Here is a 23,339-nt window from a genome sequence, read left to right as displayed (position 1 = left end):
AGCTTTGAACCCCCGTGGCCAGCCAATTCTGATTCAGCTCTACCATGCAGAAAATGATGGCCCAAATTTGGAGGTACATGTATGGTACTTACATGATAATTTTCGCTTTGGTCACATTATCAATGTATTTGTGACCATGGAGGAGTTCTTATTCCTCCATGGTGTGACACAACACATAAGTAGGCCTACATGCCGCACACCCGTGACCTGTAACCTACGTGTACGTGTACGAGAATGTCTGTACTAGCCATACATCGATGCACGACTATAATTTGAGCGCCCTTGAGGCTGCATAGAATAACAAACAACTGCGACAGTATATTATAGGCCTACGTGCTGATGCAGATTGAACCAGTCTATTCCTGTCATCGAATAAAAGACAAACAAAAATCACCGTCACCAAAATGTACCAAGCGATCATCCTGCTTCTTATAATGAGGGCTACAGTAAACGCTCAAGGTAGGTTAATTATTATTCGTGGAGCGCAGGCTGCAGCTATATTACTTCATATATTACACTTTATATATATTTCACCCGTATCACTGGCTGAAAGCTAGCTGGCCTAGGTAGACTCAGCATTCTTTCTAACGGCGTTAATATATATCGTTTTTTAATATGTGTACATGACCTGTGTACTTCGCATTTTTTAAACGATTGAGAGAGGTCCCAGGTGAAAATTCCAGTTGAAACCAGTTGAACTGGTTTCAACTGGTTTCAACTGGTCCCAGTTGAACTGGGAATTGGTGACTGGTTTTAACTGGTTTAACTGGTATTAACTGGTTCAACTGGTATGAACTGGTTTTGAACTGGTTTAACTGGTATGAACTGGGCAACTGGTTTAACTGGTTTCTAACTGGGCAACTGGTTTAACTGGTTTCTAACTGGTTTCAAACTGGTATGAACTGGGCAACTGGTGTAACTGGTTTCTAACTGGGCCACTGGTTGAACTGGTTTCTAACTGGTTTCAACTGGTGCCAAATCAGTTTAACTGGTATGAACTGGGCAACTGGTGTAACTGGTTTTCAACTGGTTAACTGGTATGAACTGGTTTAACTGGTATGAAGTTTCCAACTGGTATGAAGTTTCCAACTGGTTCAACTGGTTTCCAACTGGTTTAACTGGTAAACATGGTTTCCAACTGGTTCACAAATGACATGAGCTGTTGCCAACTGGTTTGGAACTGTGAAGTCGTTTTGAATTGGTCTGTAGTTGGCATCAAACTGTCGTTAGCGGGTTGAAATGGTCTTGAACAGGCGGGTTGAGATCTGTGGGTTGCTTCAAGGGCGAATACATGTAGTTTGTTGAATATATCCAGATAGATATTTTGCAATTGATAATAAAGAGTGATTATCCGGAAACAAGTATTACAAATGAGACAAAGGGGAGCAAAATGTTTTGGCAAATACTGTACGTTGTATATATTTGACACTATTTACAAAATATGTATCATCATAATCAATGAAATATTATAATTGGCTTTTCAAATAAATAGATGCAGAAGTCTTGAACCATGAAAAACTATCAAGATGGTGGTGGAAGTTATTTTACACTTGATTTTTACAAGATTTTTTTGATGGCTAGATGATTTTCCACAATCCAACTTACATGTAAATTTGAATGTTGAGGATAAAAGAGGGAAGGTTTTGGTTTGAGTTTAATGCCTCTCGTTTCATAATTAGGCCACAATCCACGCTAAAACAGTAAAGCTAGCCTATTCGTTTTAATTATGAAACTCGTCTCAATATCTCGGTGAGTAAATTTACAGGAAACTTCAATGGCTTGATAAATCCAGGGCAATTAACATTCAGTCTCAGATCATCATAATATTGACAAAAAAATGGAGAAATGTACAGACCTGGGGAAACAGGTCCTGGGAAGCACAGAACTTTCATGTACTGGTCAAATTTGATCGAATCAAAGATGAAAAACACCAAAGCTGTAACACTGAAGCCTTGCAGAAATAATGTCACTGTTTTGATATCCAGTTCGCGTGCTTCAAATGGTTATAACAATTACACTCCGAGTCACTTAATTTGCTGCAGATTGTTCCTATATATACGTGCTTCTCCAGTGTCTCCTGAGCCTTTTCCCGTCACTGTCGCACCCGTCTCTGTTGCAAAACTCCTCTCCTCACGTATCGATTGACTGTTCCATTGTGTCCATGGCTCCCTGTCATTGAGAACAAACCAAAAACAAATTAAAAAGTAAGAAAAGCAAACCCTCCAAAAAACCCTTAAGAACAAAGATGGTCTGGGCTGAATAAGACAGCTCTAGTTGTACTTTCAGAAACCACCACTTTGTCAGGATTTTGCTTTTAATATGTTCAGTCTTAACATTATTAAAAGTAACCTGATTACCCAGCTAACACATCACGTTGCCACAACGTTGTGCAAAGTTGTGAAAATGTTGTCATTTGGTAACGTGTCACGATGACATTCAAGCAACGTTGACACAACGTTTGACTGTATAATTGTTGGTTGTAAAAATGTTGTATATCGGTAATTTGTACAACGTTGTACGAAAGTCATCATATGACATTGTATTGACGTTGTATGGTGGTCGTTTCACAATCGTTGTAATAAAGTAATAAATATGACGTTGTGGTTATGTTGAATGTAGGTGTTTTCATGACGTTGTTTTTAAGTTGTCAATGTTACGTTGTCATAACGTTGTAATTAAGAATGTTTACAACGTTGCTGTGAGGTTATAATCATGACGTTGAGTTAACGTTCCATCTACGTTATTTTATAACGTTTTTTTCAGTTGTGAAAATCACGTTGACACGACGTTGTAGTTTGGTATTTCAAAACGTTGCTGTGATGTAATAATCATGACGTTGTTGTAACATTGTATGTGGGTACTTTCACAACGTTGTTGGTATGTTGTCAATCTCACGTTGTCATGACGTTGTAGATAAAAATTTACACCACGTTGCTGTGTTCATGACGTTATGATGACGTTGCATAAAAGTCTCATCATAATGTCGTTGTTAAGTTGTAAATATCATGTTGTCGTGACATTGCAGTTTGGTATTTTCACAGCGTTGCTGCTTTGTTGTGAACCTCACGTTGCTGTAACGTTTTATAAAGGTGTTTTGACACTGAATTTAAGTTGTAATTATGCTGTGGGTTATGATCCATGCTGTTGTGGTATTGACAAAAACATTGTGATTACGATTTACTAAATGTGAAGTGAACATAATGTTTTAATTAATGATGTTTTATTTGATAATAATTAATATTTGGGTGCCGCCTTGCATTAATAATGTAACTCATGAAATTTTGAACATCATCATGTTTGTTTTGTCGTAGTAGGAATATAATGTTTTCATATATTTTTCTAATGGTCTAAGATGGATGAGATCGTGGTCAAAGCGCGACTGTTTCCCGCTCATATTCATTGTTGTATACTCAATGTATATATTTATTGCACACACCAACGTAACTTGAAATATGATTCCTGTTCTCAAAGAAAATATTACCATGGCGCATGCGCGTCAGCAGAAATTCCACGTCCAGACCGCGTGATAGCTGATTTGAATCGCTCTGCTCAGTCGAGTCAGCGATCTAGCAGCAGCAGCCCACTAGTATAACGGTCGCCGACTCGCCGTCCAGTTGATGTGAATTAGCCATGGTCACCAAGCAAGTTATTTTCACTACAGCATTTCTTAGAAGGTAGGAATGACATTTTCTGTATCTTGGCTTCATTCTTGTGTCGAACACATTGTCTAAAAATCTGAAGATATTGGATCAAATTAAAGTAAAACAACTTTTCGAACAAAGTCGCTGTAAAAAAATGAAGATTTTCCTATGCCTATCATCTTGGTTTTTTTTTTTTATAAATGTTGAAAATGTTCTTCAGACTCGATCAGAATAAATGTAGATTAATTAAGAGTGAAAATATGTGCCTCATGAGATTGGGGTCTCGTCAATGCGAACAGTTTTGGAGGATCATACACTGAAAGAAACGTTCAATTCATCTGGTTTTCAATTTAATAATAAAATCTTGGTAATATTCCAAGGAAATAATATACATGTGGATCAGATTTACTCGAATTCATGTGAGACATGTTAGAGCTTTTTAACAACACTTTAGGTTGGAAAGTTATTTGTTCGATAGTTATAACTTCAGATAAAACAGATATTGTTTTAGCAAATGGCAAAATGTTGGAAGTGTATACATTATATCGAGAAGACTTTTGATTTGTGTACTATAGTATAGGCTTATGTTTGTATTTTTTTTTTCAAATTGATGAATTAATCAAACTGTAACAATATTGTATTGAGATACCCATGATACCCGAGCCAACAACCGTGAAATTGTTACCTGGGGTATCTCTTAATTTATAGATCTGATTTGATTTTCTCTCAACTAAAACTAGCGCAAATTTAAGCATAAACAGTCCGTTATAAAATTCCCGCTCAAAGACACAGTGTACGGTTGTAATACTAATAGCAACGCGCATTAGCATTTCAGTCCCAAGGGTCAGGCCTAAAGTTCACGTACCAGGACTGTACACGTATAAACGGTCATCTGGCTTTCGTTGGCTTGTACATAACAAGTGTATACAGTTTCAATCCGGGCTTTCGGGCTGTATAGCTCCCAGGGTTTGGCGTGATTTATGGGAGTTTGACCAAAGTGTATGGAGTAGGGTTCAGGGCCAGGTCAGCACTGTTACAAGATCAATGAAAAATACTTGAACTATAAAAGCCTTTTCTAAAACTAGGGTCATTTGTAGACTAGTTTTTGTGTGTGAAAAATAAGACATTATGTGGGTTGAAGAGCACGGGGACATCATATTTATACTGTGTTCAAACTTTATTAGTTTTACATATTACTCAACCTTAACAAACATCGTTTATGTACTTTCTCCAGGTAGGCAGTACACAGGTTTGCTATACGTGAGTGCACTGGCTGCTGGATGTGGCATGTTTTAACTTTTAACTTCAGCAGTCTTCGAGGGAAGAAGTTTCTAATTATTTTGAAGACCAACCCATACATCTCTTCAAGGTTGTTGCTGTAAGTAATTCAACATACATGACCTTTTTATACATGTATCTCTGTAAGATGGTGAAATTAACTTTTAATGTGTTGAAAATACACCTTGGTCGAAAAGACGAATTGCTGTTTCCTTTTAAAATGTCGGTAGTTTCTCGTGTACATTTTGATATAGCATTAAACTCATGGTTTCTATCATCTATTAGGGGCCTGCATGACAACTCGTCGAGTAGCGGAGGCCAAGGCGAGGGGAGGACATAGCTTCATTCTGGAAGTTTGCCCCACTAACAAGCCCGGAGGGACAAGATTCAGGGTAATATTAATTACACCAAATTACTGTGAACAGTATTTAAGTTGCCTGTAAAATTAACAAGTAGGCCTGGGCCTACAGAGTAAGAAAACAACTCTTTTATATAAGGCAAAGTTATCTTAATGTCGACTTCACACTAGTGGCTGAAGACAACAGTGTAATATCTATCCAAGATATACAAACTTGTACACTGGAAGTTGTTTGCAGATAGTGTACTCTTTACCAGAATTGCCTTTGAAGCATTAATCGCAGTACGCTTGCGGAACACAAAAATGAAATGTCAGTACATTTTGTTCACCTTCTCATGCACAATAATGATCCAAAAAGAAGTGACAGATAATCCAAAAATAAGTCGGTTGGTCATCATCGGCTGTCCACCATCTGGCAAAATCTTTACATTTATTTTTTTCTATTTTGTGTGTGTGTGCAGAATCCTGCCAACCCTGCCAACGCTGTTCAGCCCGCTGACCCTGTCGACCCTGCAAACCCTGCAGATGATGAATAACGACACTGCATCTTTTGCGTGAAAATAAGTGCATCGTTCGTGCTCTTCAAAATTTGTTTTCTTGTAGGCCTATTAGGGATTCCCTATTTATCTCCGTAGTTATTTGCCCTTATATGAAGCCTAGTCGGTCAGTCAAAAAGCAATAACAATCTGAACTAAAGTTGCACTCGTAAAGATGGTAAACTAAATGATGCAATAAGTTTATCATGATTTGATATCACTGAATACAATTTAAAAAAAAACATTTTGGCCAATTATAGACGACTTACAGTAATGTCTGGACGAAGCATCTCATTAACAATTTAGTTGTAGGGGCAGCAATATTATAATGAGAGGCAAAATTCTCTCATCTGTCTTTCTTCCTCTGATTTCCGTAAGCCGTAATTTTCAAGTCGAGAAAAAAATATGATATTCAATTTAAATAACATTTCAGAATAACACAGAGCTAGTTGCTCGAATGCAATATTCTTTGTTTTTTAATTTTGGAAAAAAAATGGTCTGTGAATGGGGTTTTGGAAATTGTCGGCGGAAAAAATATCCCAAAATAGGGTCGATTAAAAAATGAGAACCAAAGAAATATAAGGTGAAGCCCCAATGACTAATTAATGGTGATGAAGAAAGTATTATTAGTTCTTTTTTTTTGGGAGGGAGCATTGTATATTGGGGAAAAATAGGAGGTTTTATCATTTTAGGCCGCGCAGATCCACTATGCAAGTAGACTGGTTCATGATGTCCCTTTTCATTGTATAATCGATTCTAAACGGATATGAGATTGACTCGAATGAGAACGCAAACAGTTAAATTATATAAACTTACTTGCCAATAGTAAAACCGTCCTGATATTTTTGTTGACAAAGTTCGTTCAAATTGTGTAACTTTTGAATTACTAAGATAGCAATGTTTAAAAACCAATTGTGTTTTCGGGATGAAACTCAAAAATAACAGAAAACATAAAATATGTTGTCAGAAAACTCAGTCCCACGTTGCCTGAAGAATAATATTTTACGTTAAAGTTACTTATAGCATAACTGGTAGTCACCCGGAGATGTACGCCTGCCCAGCTTAGCAATTTCAGGACATTTAAATCCTTGCTAAAGGTTAATGTATGCATATAAATAGACTTGTGCCCATCCTTGCTGAAGATGAATACATGTATAATTATATGAACAAAATCTGACACTCTATCGTTTTGAAGGGAAACTGACAAAATAATGCCGTTGGCGGGCAATCTGTTTTACTGTTCCTGCTTCCCAGCAAAAACACACACAAAACTAGATCATTGGTTTTCTAACTGAATCAAGAGGCTTTAATGTGTTATTTTTAAATAGGCGAACTGAAAGCGACATTGTACTGTTATATCAGATTTATACTAGCTTTGTAATAATAATGATTGACGAAGGTTTGCTTCCATGCATTCACCGGATACATTCTTTGTAATAAATGTAGTAACAGTAAGTCTGATGGTTAATTTGTTTTTTTTTTATTGTTTGCAGACAGGTATATCGTCGTTGCACGATTAGTTTCGTTAATTAACCGTGCCAGGAACAATGTTGCTACAAGGTCCCCACAAAGTTGCAGTGATGTATCTAATAAGTTGCGTGAACGTTTTTGAAAAGTTGTGAGGTGCCCACAAAGTTACCGGAACGTGTTGACTTAGTTGCAGTAACGTCTGTAATGAGTCATTGACGTGCTAACAATTAAGGTTGTAGAAACGTCCCCACATCGTGGCCATGAAGTTGCAATAATGTGTCCTACAAGCTGCATTAACGTGGCCAAAAAGTTGCCCTGACGTGCCCATAAGGTTGTAGGAACGTCCCCATAAAGGTTGCAGAAACGTGCCTATCAGGTTGTAGTTATGTCCAACAAGTTGCATTAACGTGGCAAAAGAGTTGTCGTGACGTGCCTATAAGGTTGCAGGAACGTCCTAATAAAAGTTGCAGTAACGTGCCAATCATGGTGTAATCATGTCCCCACAAGGTTGTATAAATGTTTATTTTAAGTGGCCATTAAGTTGCAGTAACGTTCCGTCATGGTGGTAATCATGTCGTAATCATGTTGCATTTACGTGCCAAGACGTTGTATAAAGGTGACAATTACGTTGCTGGAGGGTTGCAGGATCGTGTACTGAAAACGTTGTAATAAATGTTTCATTGACGTTTTTATAACGTCTTTTAAACGTTGTGTAATAGCGTTGTGGCAACGTGCACGCGAGTCAACATTTTTACGTTGCCGCAACGTAATTTTCTGAACGTTGCCGCCACGAAAACGTGACCTTTTTGCAACGTTGTTACAACGTGAATGTGTTAGCTGGGTAACTTCTGCAATGCCGAAGAAATTGTGATCCGCAATTAATTTGTATCCTAATACCACCAATATTTCATTTACCTTGCTTTATGCAATACTTTCCTGATCCCTGAAATTATTAAAGGTGTGCTGTTTCTTGCATTTTATGGGAATACGACAGAATTAACCAGGAGTCCAAACTCATATACATGTATTCCTCATTGTGACTGCTTCGAGTATTATGTAGAACTAGTCGTGCTAGTAAATGTACAAAATGTATAATGCTTGGATATGACTATGAGCTTTATTTTCTCACCAGCATGGCCAGCTGATCACAAACAAAGCTTAAGCATGTTTAAGCAAATAATGATATCAAACATAAAATGTAGTACAAATGTGACAGAATCAATGCTGTACAACGGATACGAATAAAAAAAGAGCTGGGTATTTGAAACATTCAGTACAAACTTACCAGTAAGGCCTACAACAAACTGTAGGTTTGAAAGAACAGGGCTCCAGAAACGAAAGGTTCTGTCCAAACTATCTCCCATTCCGCAAAGACCATGGTGCTGCAGGAATATTAACTCTGACTAATAAGCTGTATGTTTACAGACATGTGTGATGCTTTTGGACGCGGATTTGGAACTGAATACAAATACATGTAATCAGTGTTTTTTCGAGAAGACGATACATTTGTGCCTGCTCCGTCTTTAACCATTTTGAATGAGTAGTAGAACTGAACTGCATGCAGGCTAGCGCAATGTGGCCTAACGGTTTTTCTGGTTGAGGCAAGGTCATATTTACATGTACAGTATATGCTGTGTGCTGACCACTATAGTACGTGTGTCAAAGGGCATGAAGTGACCTTGCGCAAGACTGGACAGTGTAAGTCATATACATGTACATGTACAGTATATATATGTTGTGTGGAATGTACATGTACAATGCATTCCCATACAGTATATCGCTGCACGGGTTGGGGGGGGGGAAGAGTCCATCATATTATTGAACCGCAACCGCGACAAACATGATGTGCAGTCTTGAATCATGTTCTCAATTATAAGCTCAAAACTGAAAAACAATTAATGATCGACCATCTACCGCAAAGCAAAAAAATATATATAACATGAGCAAATGGCAAATAATTAACAGCTGGTAATAACTTTTTCCATTTATATCCCAGTGGGCAAAATACGTTGAAATAACGTTGAAACAACGTCAGTTTCCGACGTTGAACTAACGTTGAATAATGATTGAATTTGAAAGTTTTTCTGACGTTGAAATGCCGACGTTGAATCAACGTCAACATTTCAACGTTGATTTTATGTTGAAAATTCTACGTTGATTCAACGTTGATTAATGATTGAATTTGCAAGTTGATCTGACGTTGTTTTGCTGACGTTAAACCAACGTGGAAAGCACAACGTTGAATCAACGTAAATATTTCAACGTTGATTTAATGTCGGACATTCTACGTTGATTCAACGTTGATTAATGATTGAATTTGCAAGTTGATCTGACGTTATTATGCTGACGTTAAACCAACGTGGAAAGCATGACGTTGAATCAACGTAGATATGTCAACGTTGATTTAATGTCGGAGATTCTACGTTGATTCAGCGTTGATTAATGATTGAATTTGCAAATTGAAGCGACGTGGAAATGTCGACATTGAAACAACGTTAAGATCACAACGTTGAGTTAACGTAGACATTTCAACATTGATTTAACGTCGACATCTCTACATTAAAATAGCACTGACATGATGTTCAATCAACGTATAAATAATCAACATTAAATGACATCCTATTCTTAGAAATATCACAGTTAAATAAATGCAATTCTTGAATCAAAATATTTTAAGGTTTGTGTTAAGATTTAAAGCCAGAATGTACTGATAATGGTGGATGTTGGCATTTTTCCAATCGTTCTATGTTAAATAAATTTGCAAGCTGAGGAGTGTTGTTAAATCCATGTCGAAATTGAATAACTTTAAATTTAAATGAAATTCTTTATCAATCACTTTAATTTTTTCCATAAAAAAATGTGTGTATTTATTAATTAACTTCCAACCTTATCAGCTTATACAACACCTTTTAGGTTTCAACAAAGTAGTTATTAATCCATACATAGTAAAATTCAGAATTAGATTGACTTGTTCCAACAGCATTATAGCCTAAACGAGGGTATTTTTTCCATAAAAAAATGTGTGTATTTATTAATTAACTTCCAACCTTATCAGCTTATACAACACCTTTTAGGTTTCAACAAAGTAGTAATTAATCCATACATAGTAAAATTCAGAATTAGATTGACTTGTTCCAACAGCATTATAGCCTAAACGAGGGTACTAGTCTCTAAAAAGATACATGATAATGAATTTGATTCTTTTTTCAAAGAAATGCAGCACTGCCCAGTGCATTTACATCGGAAATATAACACGAATTAACAAGCATACAGGTACAATTTTTAAACGTCTAAATTCACTTTTTTTTTCATTTGCATACAATTCATATTAGTTTTCCAAATTTACCTGCAGCACTATTCTATCATATCTATGAATTTTCTTGTGAAATATTGCAAGAGGTTATGCGGCAGACTTGGGCAAGAGCATTAGAAACTATCAAATAGAAAATAATAAAACAAACAGCATCATTCATACAAAATTAATCTAAATGATTCAATTGAACATTTGAACAGGTCAACCAAGAATCAACAGTAATAACTAAATAATGCACAATACATGTACTGTATATAATTATTATAACAGTCCCCCACTTCTCGAACGTGGAAGTTTCAAGATGAAAAGTACAAGATGCGGCAGAGGTTGAATTTCCATCACTTAAAGAGCCTTTACCTGTTACACTTACGGAAAGATACCAGCCACTCCAGAGCAACTTACTGTATTTGAACAATTACTATTAATCAACTGTTCCAATATTGAAATATTTAACACAGTCCAAAGGTACGACTGAATGTGAAGGTGCATGGGCCCTCAGTGTGTCCCTCCATCACCTCTTCTTTCAGGCGCAAACTTGACAGGAGATGAAAAACTCAACAAGCAGCAACATCCATCACCTTGCCCGATTACGAAGTTACTAGACCTCGCTAGAAAAGACAAATAAAAGATAGTGTAATATTTTAGAATTGCAAGCTTCCTCCCCAACCATCTCTTTATTCATTGACACAACCAAATCACCCTCAAAAACGAAAATGTTACAAACACAAACAAAGAGAAATACATACATAAACCATATTAGTTTCAACAAAGCGACAACACGTTTGGTCATCATTTTATGTGCTGACATTGTGTACAAAAAATCAACAGAATGATTCCTTTTAATAAACTTGCACTTATAAAAACTACCACTTGTATTTCCTGACACTTCAGCAATTATCAACCATACAACCAAGTACCACACAATGAGATTTTAACCAAGATCAATAATTGGTCAAAATAAATTAAATCTGGCGAAGAAAATTACATTACCTGCGAAACTGAAAAGGTCCGTCTCCTCATCTGCTTTTTTTCAGTTCCACTCTGCCCATCATTGTTGAACTGTCTTCAATCACTTGGTCATGCACCTGTTGGATGAGAAAAAAACAACGCTCAGAGACAAAAGCAAAGACCCATCAGGAAAAAAGATAACGGAAGAGTGTAAACAAACACAAGTTATTATACAATGCACTGTGACGAAACTTCTGCCAACACTCAATTAAGATATAGCCACAAATCTGTTTTCATTTTTGCGTTTTGTTAACGTTTTGAATGAACTGGCCATTGTGTCTGTTGTTCGCACAAGTAGAAATGGATTTGAATACCACTTTTTTTATGTGCGATGACTGCAATCAGAGCTACATCTCTGCAAGTGTTATTGACTTAAGAATAAAATAATCGGTTTTTGCCATAAAACTTAGCCCTGAATTTTTTTTTTGTCGGCATATACATACCAGCTACGGCACTGCGAGTACTGTCCGAAAGATTTCAAACTGAAGCATCTTCGAAAGTCATACATAACTCCTCCATACTGATTCGACAATCCATGCTGACTTTGGCTCCTCCTCAATTCCTGTATGAATCATTGCTGAGTGGGGTTTCGTCATCTGTGAGGTCTTGTAAACTCTCCTGGAATTTTGAAAAGGATTTTTTTCTTCAGAAGCTGAAAAAGTGAGATTAACTACCCTACCTGTCCTACCTGCCAAACTTAGACTCTGCATACTCCCCAAAAAATATGCAAACCATGTCTAGTATCTACACAAAACAAAAACAAGTTTATGTAGAAATACCACCTGCCTATGCAATGATTGATTACTTAGGCCAATACATTTACGTAATTACTCACTCCCTGCACCGTGAGTCCATTTTGTTATTGCACCATTCACAGCACAGGCTACAAACAGCGGTATAATTATCCATGCTTGCATTTACCTAAAGTTTTGATACAGAAATTTGTGTTATGCATTCTCACTATTGTCACAGCAACTTTTAGTTTTACACAAAGGATCAAGGAACTACCCAGCAACTTCCTCCGTTTTGTGACTTGTACATGTACAAGAGCACCGGGGTGGTGATAGCAACATGTGAAATCGAAATCGGGAGTGTTTATCCCCCACTTGATAGGCCTATTCCCTATGGAAGATAACCCACCTGGTTTAATAATCAGGGGAAGTAAAACGGTATAATGTACATGACCCACGACCTATCACCGCTGTGTAGCTGTACGAAGAAATCCAGTATGGCAGTAATTGACCTCGAGAAAATATACTGCATTCCATTCTACAATCACTTTTGGACGATCCATTTTTACTTTTTAGCCTGAAAATTACATGAAAACTGAAACTCTACAGTGCAGAAAATCGAATTATATTTTTCCTGGTTATTATTTTTTTTAACCAGGTAGGCTTAAGTACATTTCATCATCATGCATTTCATGTCCATAAGGTCTACCAAGTGAAAAAAAATGCAATTTCTATTTCCTCAGAAACAACTTTTCAATACAAAGGAAATCCAGTAATTGAGCCACATTTATTCATGGTAACAATATCGTCTCGGAAAGTTTAAGTCACACGTCCATTATACTGTACAGTTCAAAACGCCAATGGAGGATTATTTCTCAGGATTTCTCTCACTACTTTCCCATTGAACCCGTTTTAGTACAGCTCAGCAATACACTGTTCCGAGTGCCGGGATGCATGCGGTCGACCTGGTTCCCATACGTACCGGACGCCGGTATCATCAGTGACCATGCATGCCAGTGTCCCCGACCCCAGTGATGTGTCAATATTTGTTTATCGTTTTGGGGAGAAATTGGTTGCAATTAATAAGTAAGTGCTTCGAATAAACGTCAGGTATGTCTAAGCAACATCATAACAATAACTACGAATTTTGATGGCAAAATTCTTACCTGTTATTTGAGTAAAATGATGTCGGCTGCACGCTACACGTCCACACAACTGCAGTATGATGTCGAAATATGTAACGGTCATATGCTTGCGCGCCATATCGTGATTCAAAGAGAGTACATGAAAACTGATTGGCCAGCGTCACAACCTTGGAATGTAGAACAAATTACGCGCCGTGTGATTGGCTAGCGTCACAGCTTTGGCGTGCTGACAAATAATATGTTTTCATAAAAAAGGCCACAAAGTTCAATTAAGTCGGCTATTTTGTTTATATTTCTTGACATAATATTTTGCACTTTGATAGTTAAAATTATACGTTAATTGATACAGCAGGACTGACGTTGAAGTAACCGCGAGGATACTCAATTTCAAAGCAATGCAATATGTTTGATTGCGACGCACTTAATTTCGACATTTTTTCAACTTTGGACTAATTAAAATCCGTATGTTAAACAAAGTTTACCAAACCGACGTTGGTACATTTAGGTCGTTATCACGACGCAATTTTAAGCATTTATCCAACATCAGAATAATGTCAAAATACGTTGGAACAATTACAAAACTGACGATTGATAGACATTGAATTTAACATTGTTAATATCGTGACGCAATTTAAACGCATATTCAACGTCAGATTAATGTTGAAATCTGTACGTTGGAACAACGTTACCAAACTGACGTTGAATAGACATGGAATTTCGGTTGTCAATATCGTGACGCAATTTAAACTTTTATTCGACGTCAGATTAATGTCGAAATCTGTACGTTGGAACAACGTTACCAAACCGACGTCAGAGAGACGTTAATTTTAGGTTGTTAATATCGCGACGCAATTTTAACATTTATCCAACGTTAGATTAATGTCGAAATATGTACGTTGGAACAACGTTACCAAACCGACGTTGAATAGACATTGAGTTTTGGTTAATAATATCGCGACGCAATTTCAACCAACATTTAACGTTGGATTAATGTCGAAATATGGACGTTGAAACAACGTTACAAAACCGACGTTGGCTAGACATTGAATTTAGGTTGATAATATCGCGACGCAATTTCAACTAACATTCAATGTTGGATTAATGTCGAAATATGGACGTTGGAACAACGTTACAAAACCGACGTTGGATAGACATTGAATTTAGGTTGATAATATCGCGACGCAATTTCAACATTTATTCGACGTTGAAACAACGTCAAACTGTAACATAAAATCAACGTCGCAAAAGTGACGTTGAAATAACGTTGTTTTACGGTATTTCGACGTCGTGACGTCATTTCAACCAACATTCAACGTTGAAACAACGTCATGTGCCCACTGGGATGGTTCCATCAACTGGTTTCAATTGTTGATGGTCCGGGCCCTATAGCTGTTGGTTTTAAATTTCCTGTTGACACTGGTTTCTGCAACTGGTACGTTAACTGGTTTCAACTGGTCCAGAACATGTTGACACTTGGATACCACTACCGTGACCAGTTTGGTTGCTAATTCAACTGGTTTCAACTGGTTCCTATTAACACCACAAGAATTGCCAGTTGATAACTGGTTTCTTAACACTGGTTTCAACTGGTTCCAGTTAATTGATATGGCACAACAAGAATTGCCATGGTTTCTTCAACATGTTTCAACTGGCTGTGGACACAACAAGAATTGCCAGTTGATAAACTCTTTTTTCAACTGGTTTCAACTGGTTCCTGTTGGCACAACAAGAATTGCCAGTTGGTAACTGGTAAGTTCAACTGGTTTCAACTGGTTTTGCTGAATCCAGTTGAGCTACCAGTTGAAACCAGTTGAATCGAACAGGTACCAGTTGGACACCAGTTAATCCCAGTTAATCCCAGTTAAAACCAGTTGAAATTGTAACTGGTTTCAACTGGAATTTTCACCTGGGGTATAAGTCCATATAATTATTTGATGGGCCACATTTCTAATTTTTAACTATAACTGTCTTTTCGATGAACAGAACATATGCATTATGCCTATAATTATATTATAGTATATTGGCGGCCATTTTTGCAAGACAGGGGCGAACTGGTAAAACTCCGAATCTTTATAATTACATAGATCAGTGAAAGGAACCCAAGGAGTGGCGTAGGGGGGAGTAAGGGGGTATTTTAACCCCCTAGCTCCCGCAATATTTTCTCACTAGTGCCCTTTTTTCACAAGCGACCTTTTTTTTCGAGAGTGCCCTTTTTTCACGAGTATCCCTTTTTTGAGGAGTGTGATTTTTTAACGTCTCGTTAATGTCAGCTGCTGCTGCTGCTGCTGCTGCTGCTGCTGCTGCTGTTAATAATAATAATAACAATTGCCGTTGATAACACATTTCGGAGACATCCCCATAGACTTGTGCACAAGAATTTTCAAACTTAAATGTGCCCTATTAACCCAATATTCCCTTGCCATTTTTTCCCACGAATTTCGGTATGTTTACTAATAAGACCACGAGCAACAACAATAATTTAATAGCGACAATACAATTTTATAACGAAATTTTTAAGTGATAAAGTATGTAGTGAATAGTAGGTTACTGAGGCCTCTCGTACAGGGTTGAATGGCTAATTTAAATCTCGTTGATTTAAATGACTGATTTAAATCATTGTTTTGTAAAAATCTTCTTTTTTTTGCAAAATAAATTGATTGAAGGTCATTTTAATGATTGAAATTACCTGATTCCACTTAATTACAAATTTTAAGATTTTGTTAACACATTAAAAGAACCCTACCTCATCAGCATCAACTCAACTCATGGGCATCGATCCTGGGGGGGGGGGGGGGGACAGGGGGACATGTCCCCCGCCCCCCACTTTTTGAAGGGTGGGGGACACAACATCAAATGTCCCCCCCCCCCAGATTTTTGAACTCGTGTCCCCGAGACCCCACGCCTGTAGCTCAGAATTCTGGTAGCCAATTCAATGACTCCAACCTCGAAAAAGATGTTCAATAAGTATCTTTTGCTACGAAAATATTAGTTAAAGCATGGAGAAAAGTGGAAAGAAATTGCTTCAGATCACACCACAGAGCATCTAGAATCCAATTTTGTTCGGGGCCCTTAAGCGGGCCCCGAACCCCACGCCGTTAGGGCTTCGTGTTTCGCGCGCGCATCAGTTCTGATCAAGGTATGTCCCCCCCCCCACTTTTGAGAAGCGATTGATGCCCCTGACTCAACTTAGGTTTTGCAAAATTGCACCAAATCAATGTTTTGATTAATGTCAAGATCTGAGTTTGAAAGTTTTTTTTTCTGAAGTTTGAATTTGAAAGACAGCACAGTCACGTTTGCTTTAATTAATCCTTGATCTTTTTACAGTAATATTGTGAATCAACTGTGCTGGTGTACATGTACATTGTATAGGCTTAACTAAACCATGAAAAGGTGTATTAAAGTCCCAATTGATAGTCTTATTCCTAACGTTTCTCCAAACATTTTTAAATTGAGATTTATAAAATACCTTTTAAAGGTGGAAGGCCTGATTTCTGTTCTCAACCTTGTATGAAGTACCATCAAATCAAACACTGTAAGTTATACAAGGGTCAGTGCAGTCAGTTTGGAAATTAGATATTTTGAAAATGCATGAGGAAGTCGATTAATTTCGAAATTGACGAGAGAACATGCTGCGGCCTCTCAGGAATAATCCCGAGACCTAATGACGTAATGGCTTTGTTTACATATGCACTTTCCTATGTGAACGAAGTCGGGACGCCAGACGAAGTATGGACCGTCTACGACATATGAAAGCGCACATGTAAACAAAGCGTGATGTCATTAGGTCCCAGGCCTATTCATAACCGAGGAAAGCTGTCAGCACCCACAGTACAACATAATAGGGAAACTCGATATCTATCTGCAGTCATTGCAAAATGGTATTCCCACTACAGCTAACATCATTCGTAAAAGCCTGTAATAATGTCCTTGCTTCTAGATCATGATGTACGCCTATCACATATCGGCGGCAAACAGGGCCGAGTCGAGGTCCTGAATAACGGTCAATGGGGCACTGTCTGCCGGGATGGTTGGGGCTTCTTTGACGCCTTGGTGGTGTGCAAGCAACTCGGCTTCCCATGGCTTTTCCCGTACGGATGGCATCATGATGCAGGCAACGGGACGGGACCGGTCTGGCTGAGTAACGTAAGGTGTAAGGGGTCGGAGACCAGACTGGACGAGTGCGCAAACGACGGATGGATGGAGCACCAGTGTGCGGATGCCAGTCGTGCCGCTGCAGTGAAGTGCCTGGATCATGACGAATGGGAAGGTTTGTCTTGTCTTGAAATTTAGTTTGTAAAGGTAGCAGCAATGCATAGAAATATCTTGATAACATTTAACTTGTCTGTGCATCGACCGCGACAACTCTTGAGTGTCTCAGTACGAAATTCATTTTAGTGTGTTAAGGTAGCGGCAATGCCTAGAAATATCTTAATATTTAAATCTCTAATGAGGAGTAGGCCTGTGCGAATTCCGACGTCTCGTAATAGCTCCATCTGTTCATGTTAAATATCGCCGTAGTTAGAGTGATTGGTGAATGTTTGTCTGTTTTGGGGGAAGTAAAGGCTAAATTTAAAAAAATAAAAGTCCTTTTCTTTAGTTTTTAATGTCTTACATTTCTTTCTTGCTTGCTGAAACGTAGATGAATTTGCTGAAATATATCTTGCCGATAGTGGCGGCTTTCAAGATCGCGCATACGAGGGACGGGTGATGGTAAACCTGCATACCGACGACTGGCAGCAGCGGTTCCTGATATGCGACCAGGGCTGGGACCTGGCTGACGCTAACGCCATCTGCCGCATGAAACACCTACCGTCAGCACTACGGGCTACCACCAGCTCCTACTTCGGGAAATACGACCCGCATATAACTACGTATACGCATGCTTTAAATGCATCTTATCTGGCCACCGATTTCGCCTGCACTGGTAATGAGAGCCACATCGCTCAGTGTCCCGCCAAGGCTTGGTTCCTGGATGAATGTCCGACTGGACGCACTGCTGGAGTGATATGCAATAGGATTGAAGGTAAAGAGTTCTTCTCGATCCAATCGGCAACTTAAAGCTACAGTCCATCATTTGCAGCTATCCAAAAAATAACTGACGTAATTATTGTTAAGTTAGGATTTGAACATTTTGAGTGGCGTTATGAATGAAAAGCCCATTATCCTAAACGATTTTCAACCTTTCTCTTAAAACAAAAGAAGAATCAGGCGAAAAATTCCATGTCGGACTCAGGTCTCCATGGAAACGAACAAAATGCATGAAAGGGATCGATACTATACATATGGCTTTATAACATGATACCTTTCTCTTTGTTATATTTGACAAAATAAATAAAGAGTCCGAAGAATTTCAGCTGAGACTCGTGGGTGGCTCGACCCCGAACGAGGGCCGAGTGGAGGTATTTACCAACGGAACCTGGGGGAGTATTTGTTTGGATGGTTGGTGGAACATCAGGTACCGGGAGAGTAACGTGATTTGCCGGCAGCTGGGGTTTGGCTACGGCCTGGAGACAACGACGGACGACCGGTTCGGTCGCACCGACGGCCCGGTGGCCATAAGCGGTTTCATCAGATGCGCTGGGGGTGAATCCTCCTTCGCCCAATGTTACATCTCAACGTTAGTACATTATGATTATGTTTATAATCCGCCTGATGCAGAATGCTTCAACAAGGAGGACAGTTACCAAGCTGGCGTCATTTGCAGTGGACCAGTTCCTGGTAGGCATATATAATTTAAATATTTAAAGGGCACTACGGCGTGAAATCCCCGAAATGTCTTACCGTTCCGCGCGAGAAAAGACGAAAATCCCGGTTGTTTACATCGGACGTGACGGACATGTTGTGGTATAAGCCTAAAACCATCTCTATAGACCATTATCAGGTTGCAGCCATTATTATTTGTTCCCATTAAAATCAACGTAACCAAAGCGAGGCTGGAAGGAAAAATAGTCTGGTTTCTTTTTGCACATAAATCATTATCATTCAGCACTTTTATTGGATACAGGGAACATGACTGAAATGATGGCAGCATAATGAAGGTCTATTCAATGAACTGTACACGTGGGTGTGTGTTACATAATCAACACACAACACCCTATGTCCTTTTACGTCCGCAGAGTGGAATTTTTCGGAGTTAAAATAATTGTGACCTCCGAAATTCGTTCCCGCGTGGTTCTCGCAAAAATAACACAAAACGCCAAGTTTTTAAAGTACGGGTGTTACTTTAAAATGTTCTTTCCAATTAATATAATTTCGACAGAATTGTGATCTTTTCGGCAGGACAATTGATGGGAAAACACTTCCGGAAAAAAAATACCGGAAATGGAAAATATCGAACCAAAAAAAACTGTGACCATCTCCTGACCATGGTGACATCCGCATTCTAAGTATGGTTAGTATTTCCAGCTTTCCTGGCGAATATCACCATCTCATGAGCAAAGAAAGCTGGACATTTCAATAAGCTAGGTCGTTGACGGTTAAACGTTAGTTTATGCAGAAGTCATGATATTAGGCCTACGTGGCTAATACATTCCGGTATAAGTGCCTTGTTTCCCGAGACTGATAGACATTGTTACTCTGATTTTAAGTAAGATTTGAGGCTTTGCATGGTGGAGATACTAAATAATGAAAGGTTTGCGGAAACACCATGTGCGAATAAATCTCAACTAAGAGTCTAGAATGGTTCTGAAAAGAACCAGAGGTATAAAGTCGAGGTTCCGGTCAGTATGCTCTGACCGCCTTCAGGAGAAGTTGCGTTCACGCGATTCCACCGCGAAGGTCAGTTGGCCAATTTGGCGGCAACCCCCTAACACTGTTTGGCTGTCTTCTTAGGCAGCCAATCAGCATTGGGGCAGTGGTTACGGGGTTGCCATCAAATTGCTTGGGATTCTGATCCCAACGCTTATTGGTTGCCTTAGAATCCGGCCGCCGCATATAAAAGGAAAATGCTCTGCAACGTCCGCAATCGTGAGCGATAAGACGGTAGGCAGGGAATTTGCACATTGTCACCAAACCAATATTTCTGTTGAGTGTATGCATTTAATATTCACCTGACAAAATTGTGTTATGTACTTGATATGCAGAGTCACGAAGTCCCGTGAGGACCAGCTATAATGGGGGTGGCCACGTCTTAATCCACCACGATGGACGTTGGGGGACAATCTGCAAGGCTGGCTGGACCCTGGCCAACGCACAAGTGGTCTGCAGGGAGCTGGGCCTTCGAGCCCCAAAAGAAGCTTTGGTAATACTGATCATTCAACTCAAAAGCATTGGGGCTTTATCACTAGGACAAAACGTTACACTAGGGGCGCTGTTTATGCAAAATAGCGCGCAACTAGGTGCAAACGATGCATCATGTTGTGCACTGTTTGTTCTTCGTTGTCAATGTGATTTCATACACTAACGGCTATGGAGGGGGGTGTCTCGTGATTTACTTGTGATGGAATTGACGTTATATTATGTAGACTACTTAAGCACTGTCAAGACAAGTAATATTCTTTTCATTTCCCTGTTAATGTTCCAGTGTCCGTTAAATTTACCAACCTCAATCCAATAATGTACACGGTAGACAAAATGTTCAGGCATTGAACGAGAGGTTCACTCATTTTACATTGTGCACAAAAGGAGGATGGTCATTGGCCTGGAGACGGACCCATTTTCCTGAGTGGTGTGTCTTGTAAGGGAGACGAGGAGACCTTGGACCAGTGTGATCTGGGAGAATGGTACCAACACGACTGCACCCACTCAATGGATGTGTATTTAGTCTGCGCTGCCGGTATGTCCTTTTCAACACCAGGGGCGGATCCAGGAATTTTGGCAGGGGGGGGGGGGGTTAATCAGCAAACAATTCTGAAAATGTACACAGGTTTTTTTTTTTTCTCCGGACACTTGGCCTCCGTAAAATAAAAAAGTGTGGGGGGGGGGGGGGCTGGTAACATATTTCAATAGGGGGCGCTGTTCAAATTCGATGATTATTAACAATAGATTACAGAATGGTGTACCGTATTCTGAACAGGCAAACATTATACCAGTATAACTTTTTTAGGGTGTCATAGCAGGGGGGGGGGGGGCTGGTAACATATTTCAATAGGGGGCGCTGTTCAAATACGATGATTATTAACAATAGATTACAGAATGGTGTACCGTATTCTGAACAGGCAAACATTATACCAGTATAATTTTTTGGGGTGTCACAGCATGGGGGGGGGGGGTCGACTTATTTTTTTGGAATTTGTATGGGAAAACAAGAGCTGGGGGGGGGGGGGGTGACCCCCCCCCCGGATCCGCGCCTGAACACCTTTTGAACTGTCTTTTTTTCATACACCGTTTTACGGATACCGCAAAAGAAGTACAAAAATGTATGGCCCATGCATCATGCTCGGGATACAATGGTATGACAGGACGTTCTATGTTCAATATTAGGTTTTGCCCTTCACTAACATATATATAAATAATGTATATCTGTGTGTTACCACCAAGTGAACGCGAGAAAAATCACTCGGGTGGGACTGGAACTCATGACCTCCTGCTTTCTTGTACAGACGTCTTTAATACCACCCGACCACCGAGCTTGCGGGATCGGTTGGCTGGTTCCTTCGAATCTGACGTAGCAGCGGGTACCGCAAAGTTCATAAGATGGAATTGGTGTCGTGTGATGTTAATCTTAACGTACGCGTTAGGTTTTGACCTCCTGCGATGAGATGGTGGTATCCAAAAAACGGTCTATTCCCATGTTGAGTTTCCTCTACATCGGTAATCAAGAAAACAAACTCGACGAAGAAGATTTTAACTTTTCTCTTCCTTTTTGTAATTTTGCAGATTGCGTGGCGAATTCATTTATCGCTCTGCTGACGAGCTTGGTAACCGCCCTTTGGCTCCTGCAGTAGAAGATTGTGTACAATGCGTTTCAAAACAGATTCAACACGAGTGACATGAAAACAATCCATCCCTGGCACCTATAAAACGTGTATCAACTTTTCAATGCACAAAATGTTAGCGTGGCTTAGTGCATGCAAGTGTAGAGTGGAAGACCTTTTGCATTATAGCTATGACTTGGAGGAGGCGTCTCGTACGGTTATTACCGAATTAAGAGAAACAATATACACACTGAAGGATACCTAACATGGTATGAGACGAAGGGGTATCCCAACTCCCTATACCCTATGCGAACCCTAGACTATATAATTGTTACCGAACACATCCCCCTAGTTATCTCAAAAGAATTCCTGAGATTCTGGTAACACAAATACCAACACAAAGGAGGGGGAGGGGTGCCCTCCGTCTCATATCGTGCTACATAATGACTGAAGAAAAGGGTCGAAATAGCATAGCATACTGCAAAAGCATAGCACATGTTATTCGATTATTTGTGAGTTTAATATAAAGTGGTGATTTATAAATTTCTGGCTTGTCACTTATATGTAGCAGCTTTCGTCGTTAAACTCAAAACTTGTCTATGTAACTTTATTAGGCTTTAGTTTGTAGACGTCCGTGTGGCCCTCTAAACTCGCTACATTATATTCGATGTGAGGATGGAACTCTTTGAAACAATCGACATTCAAATTTACCGCAATGTTGCCATAAGATATTAGATATTTCACAACCTAATAAACTTGAACTATTTGTAAATTCACATGTATGTGATCGTGAAGGCATAAAGTTGAATGCTGGGGGATTTGTTTAATTTTTAAATATTTGTTTCACTAAAAAAAAGCAGCTTTATAATTTTAGAACAATCCCAGATGTCAGTTTATGTGCTTTTTATGAAGTCGTTTATACATGTACATGTCCACCAATTTTATTTATTTTTGAATGCGATTTATTGGTGAATTAGTAATTTTTCCTTTACCTATTGTATATG

At 39.0% G+C, this 23,339-nt stretch overlaps 1 protein-coding gene and 3 long non-coding RNA genes across 4 annotated transcripts; 2 read left to right on the top strand and 2 right to left on the bottom strand.

The window, feature by feature from the left end:
* The first annotated feature begins 368 nt into the window (after positions 1–368).
* Positions 369–23,162, top strand: LOC119724452 (neurotrypsin-like). The gene is made up of 7 exons (XM_038195515.1): positions 369–459; positions 17,418–17,747; positions 18,120–18,503; positions 18,818–19,198; positions 20,563–20,720; positions 21,104–21,254; positions 22,298–23,162. Exons 1-7 carry the CDS (start codon positions 405–407, stop codon positions 22,363–22,365), a joined length of 1,527 nt encoding a protein of 508 aa, XP_038051443.1. The 5' UTR covers positions 369–404; the 3' UTR covers positions 22,366–23,162.
* On the bottom strand, positions 1,394–8,978 carry LOC119724454. The gene is made up of 2 exons (XR_005270643.1): positions 8,569–8,978; positions 1,394–2,169 (listed from the first exon to the last, which is right to left on the bottom strand). It is a non-coding gene; the product is annotated as an uncharacterized LOC119724454 (long non-coding RNA).
* Positions 3,059–6,288, top strand: LOC119724455. The gene is made up of 4 exons (XR_005270644.1): positions 3,059–3,674; positions 4,876–5,019; positions 5,205–5,311; positions 5,739–6,288. It is a non-coding gene; the product is annotated as an uncharacterized LOC119724455 (long non-coding RNA).
* Positions 11,007–12,127, bottom strand: LOC119724453. The gene is made up of 3 exons (XR_005270642.1): positions 12,048–12,127; positions 11,587–11,681; positions 11,007–11,204 (listed from the first exon to the last, which is right to left on the bottom strand). It is a non-coding gene; the product is annotated as an uncharacterized LOC119724453 (long non-coding RNA).
* Positions 23,163–23,339: the final 177 nt, after the last annotated feature.

Source organism: Patiria miniata, unplaced genomic scaffold, assembly GCF_015706575.1.
Source record: "Patiria miniata isolate m_02_andy unplaced genomic scaffold, ASM1570657v1 HiC_scaffold_18, whole genome shotgun sequence".
In the NCBI taxonomy this organism is placed as follows: domain Eukaryota; kingdom Metazoa; phylum Echinodermata; class Asteroidea; order Valvatida; family Asterinidae; genus Patiria; species Patiria miniata.
The sequence above is the reverse complement of the archived record's forward strand: the minus strand, read 5'-3'. Positions and strand labels throughout refer to the sequence as shown.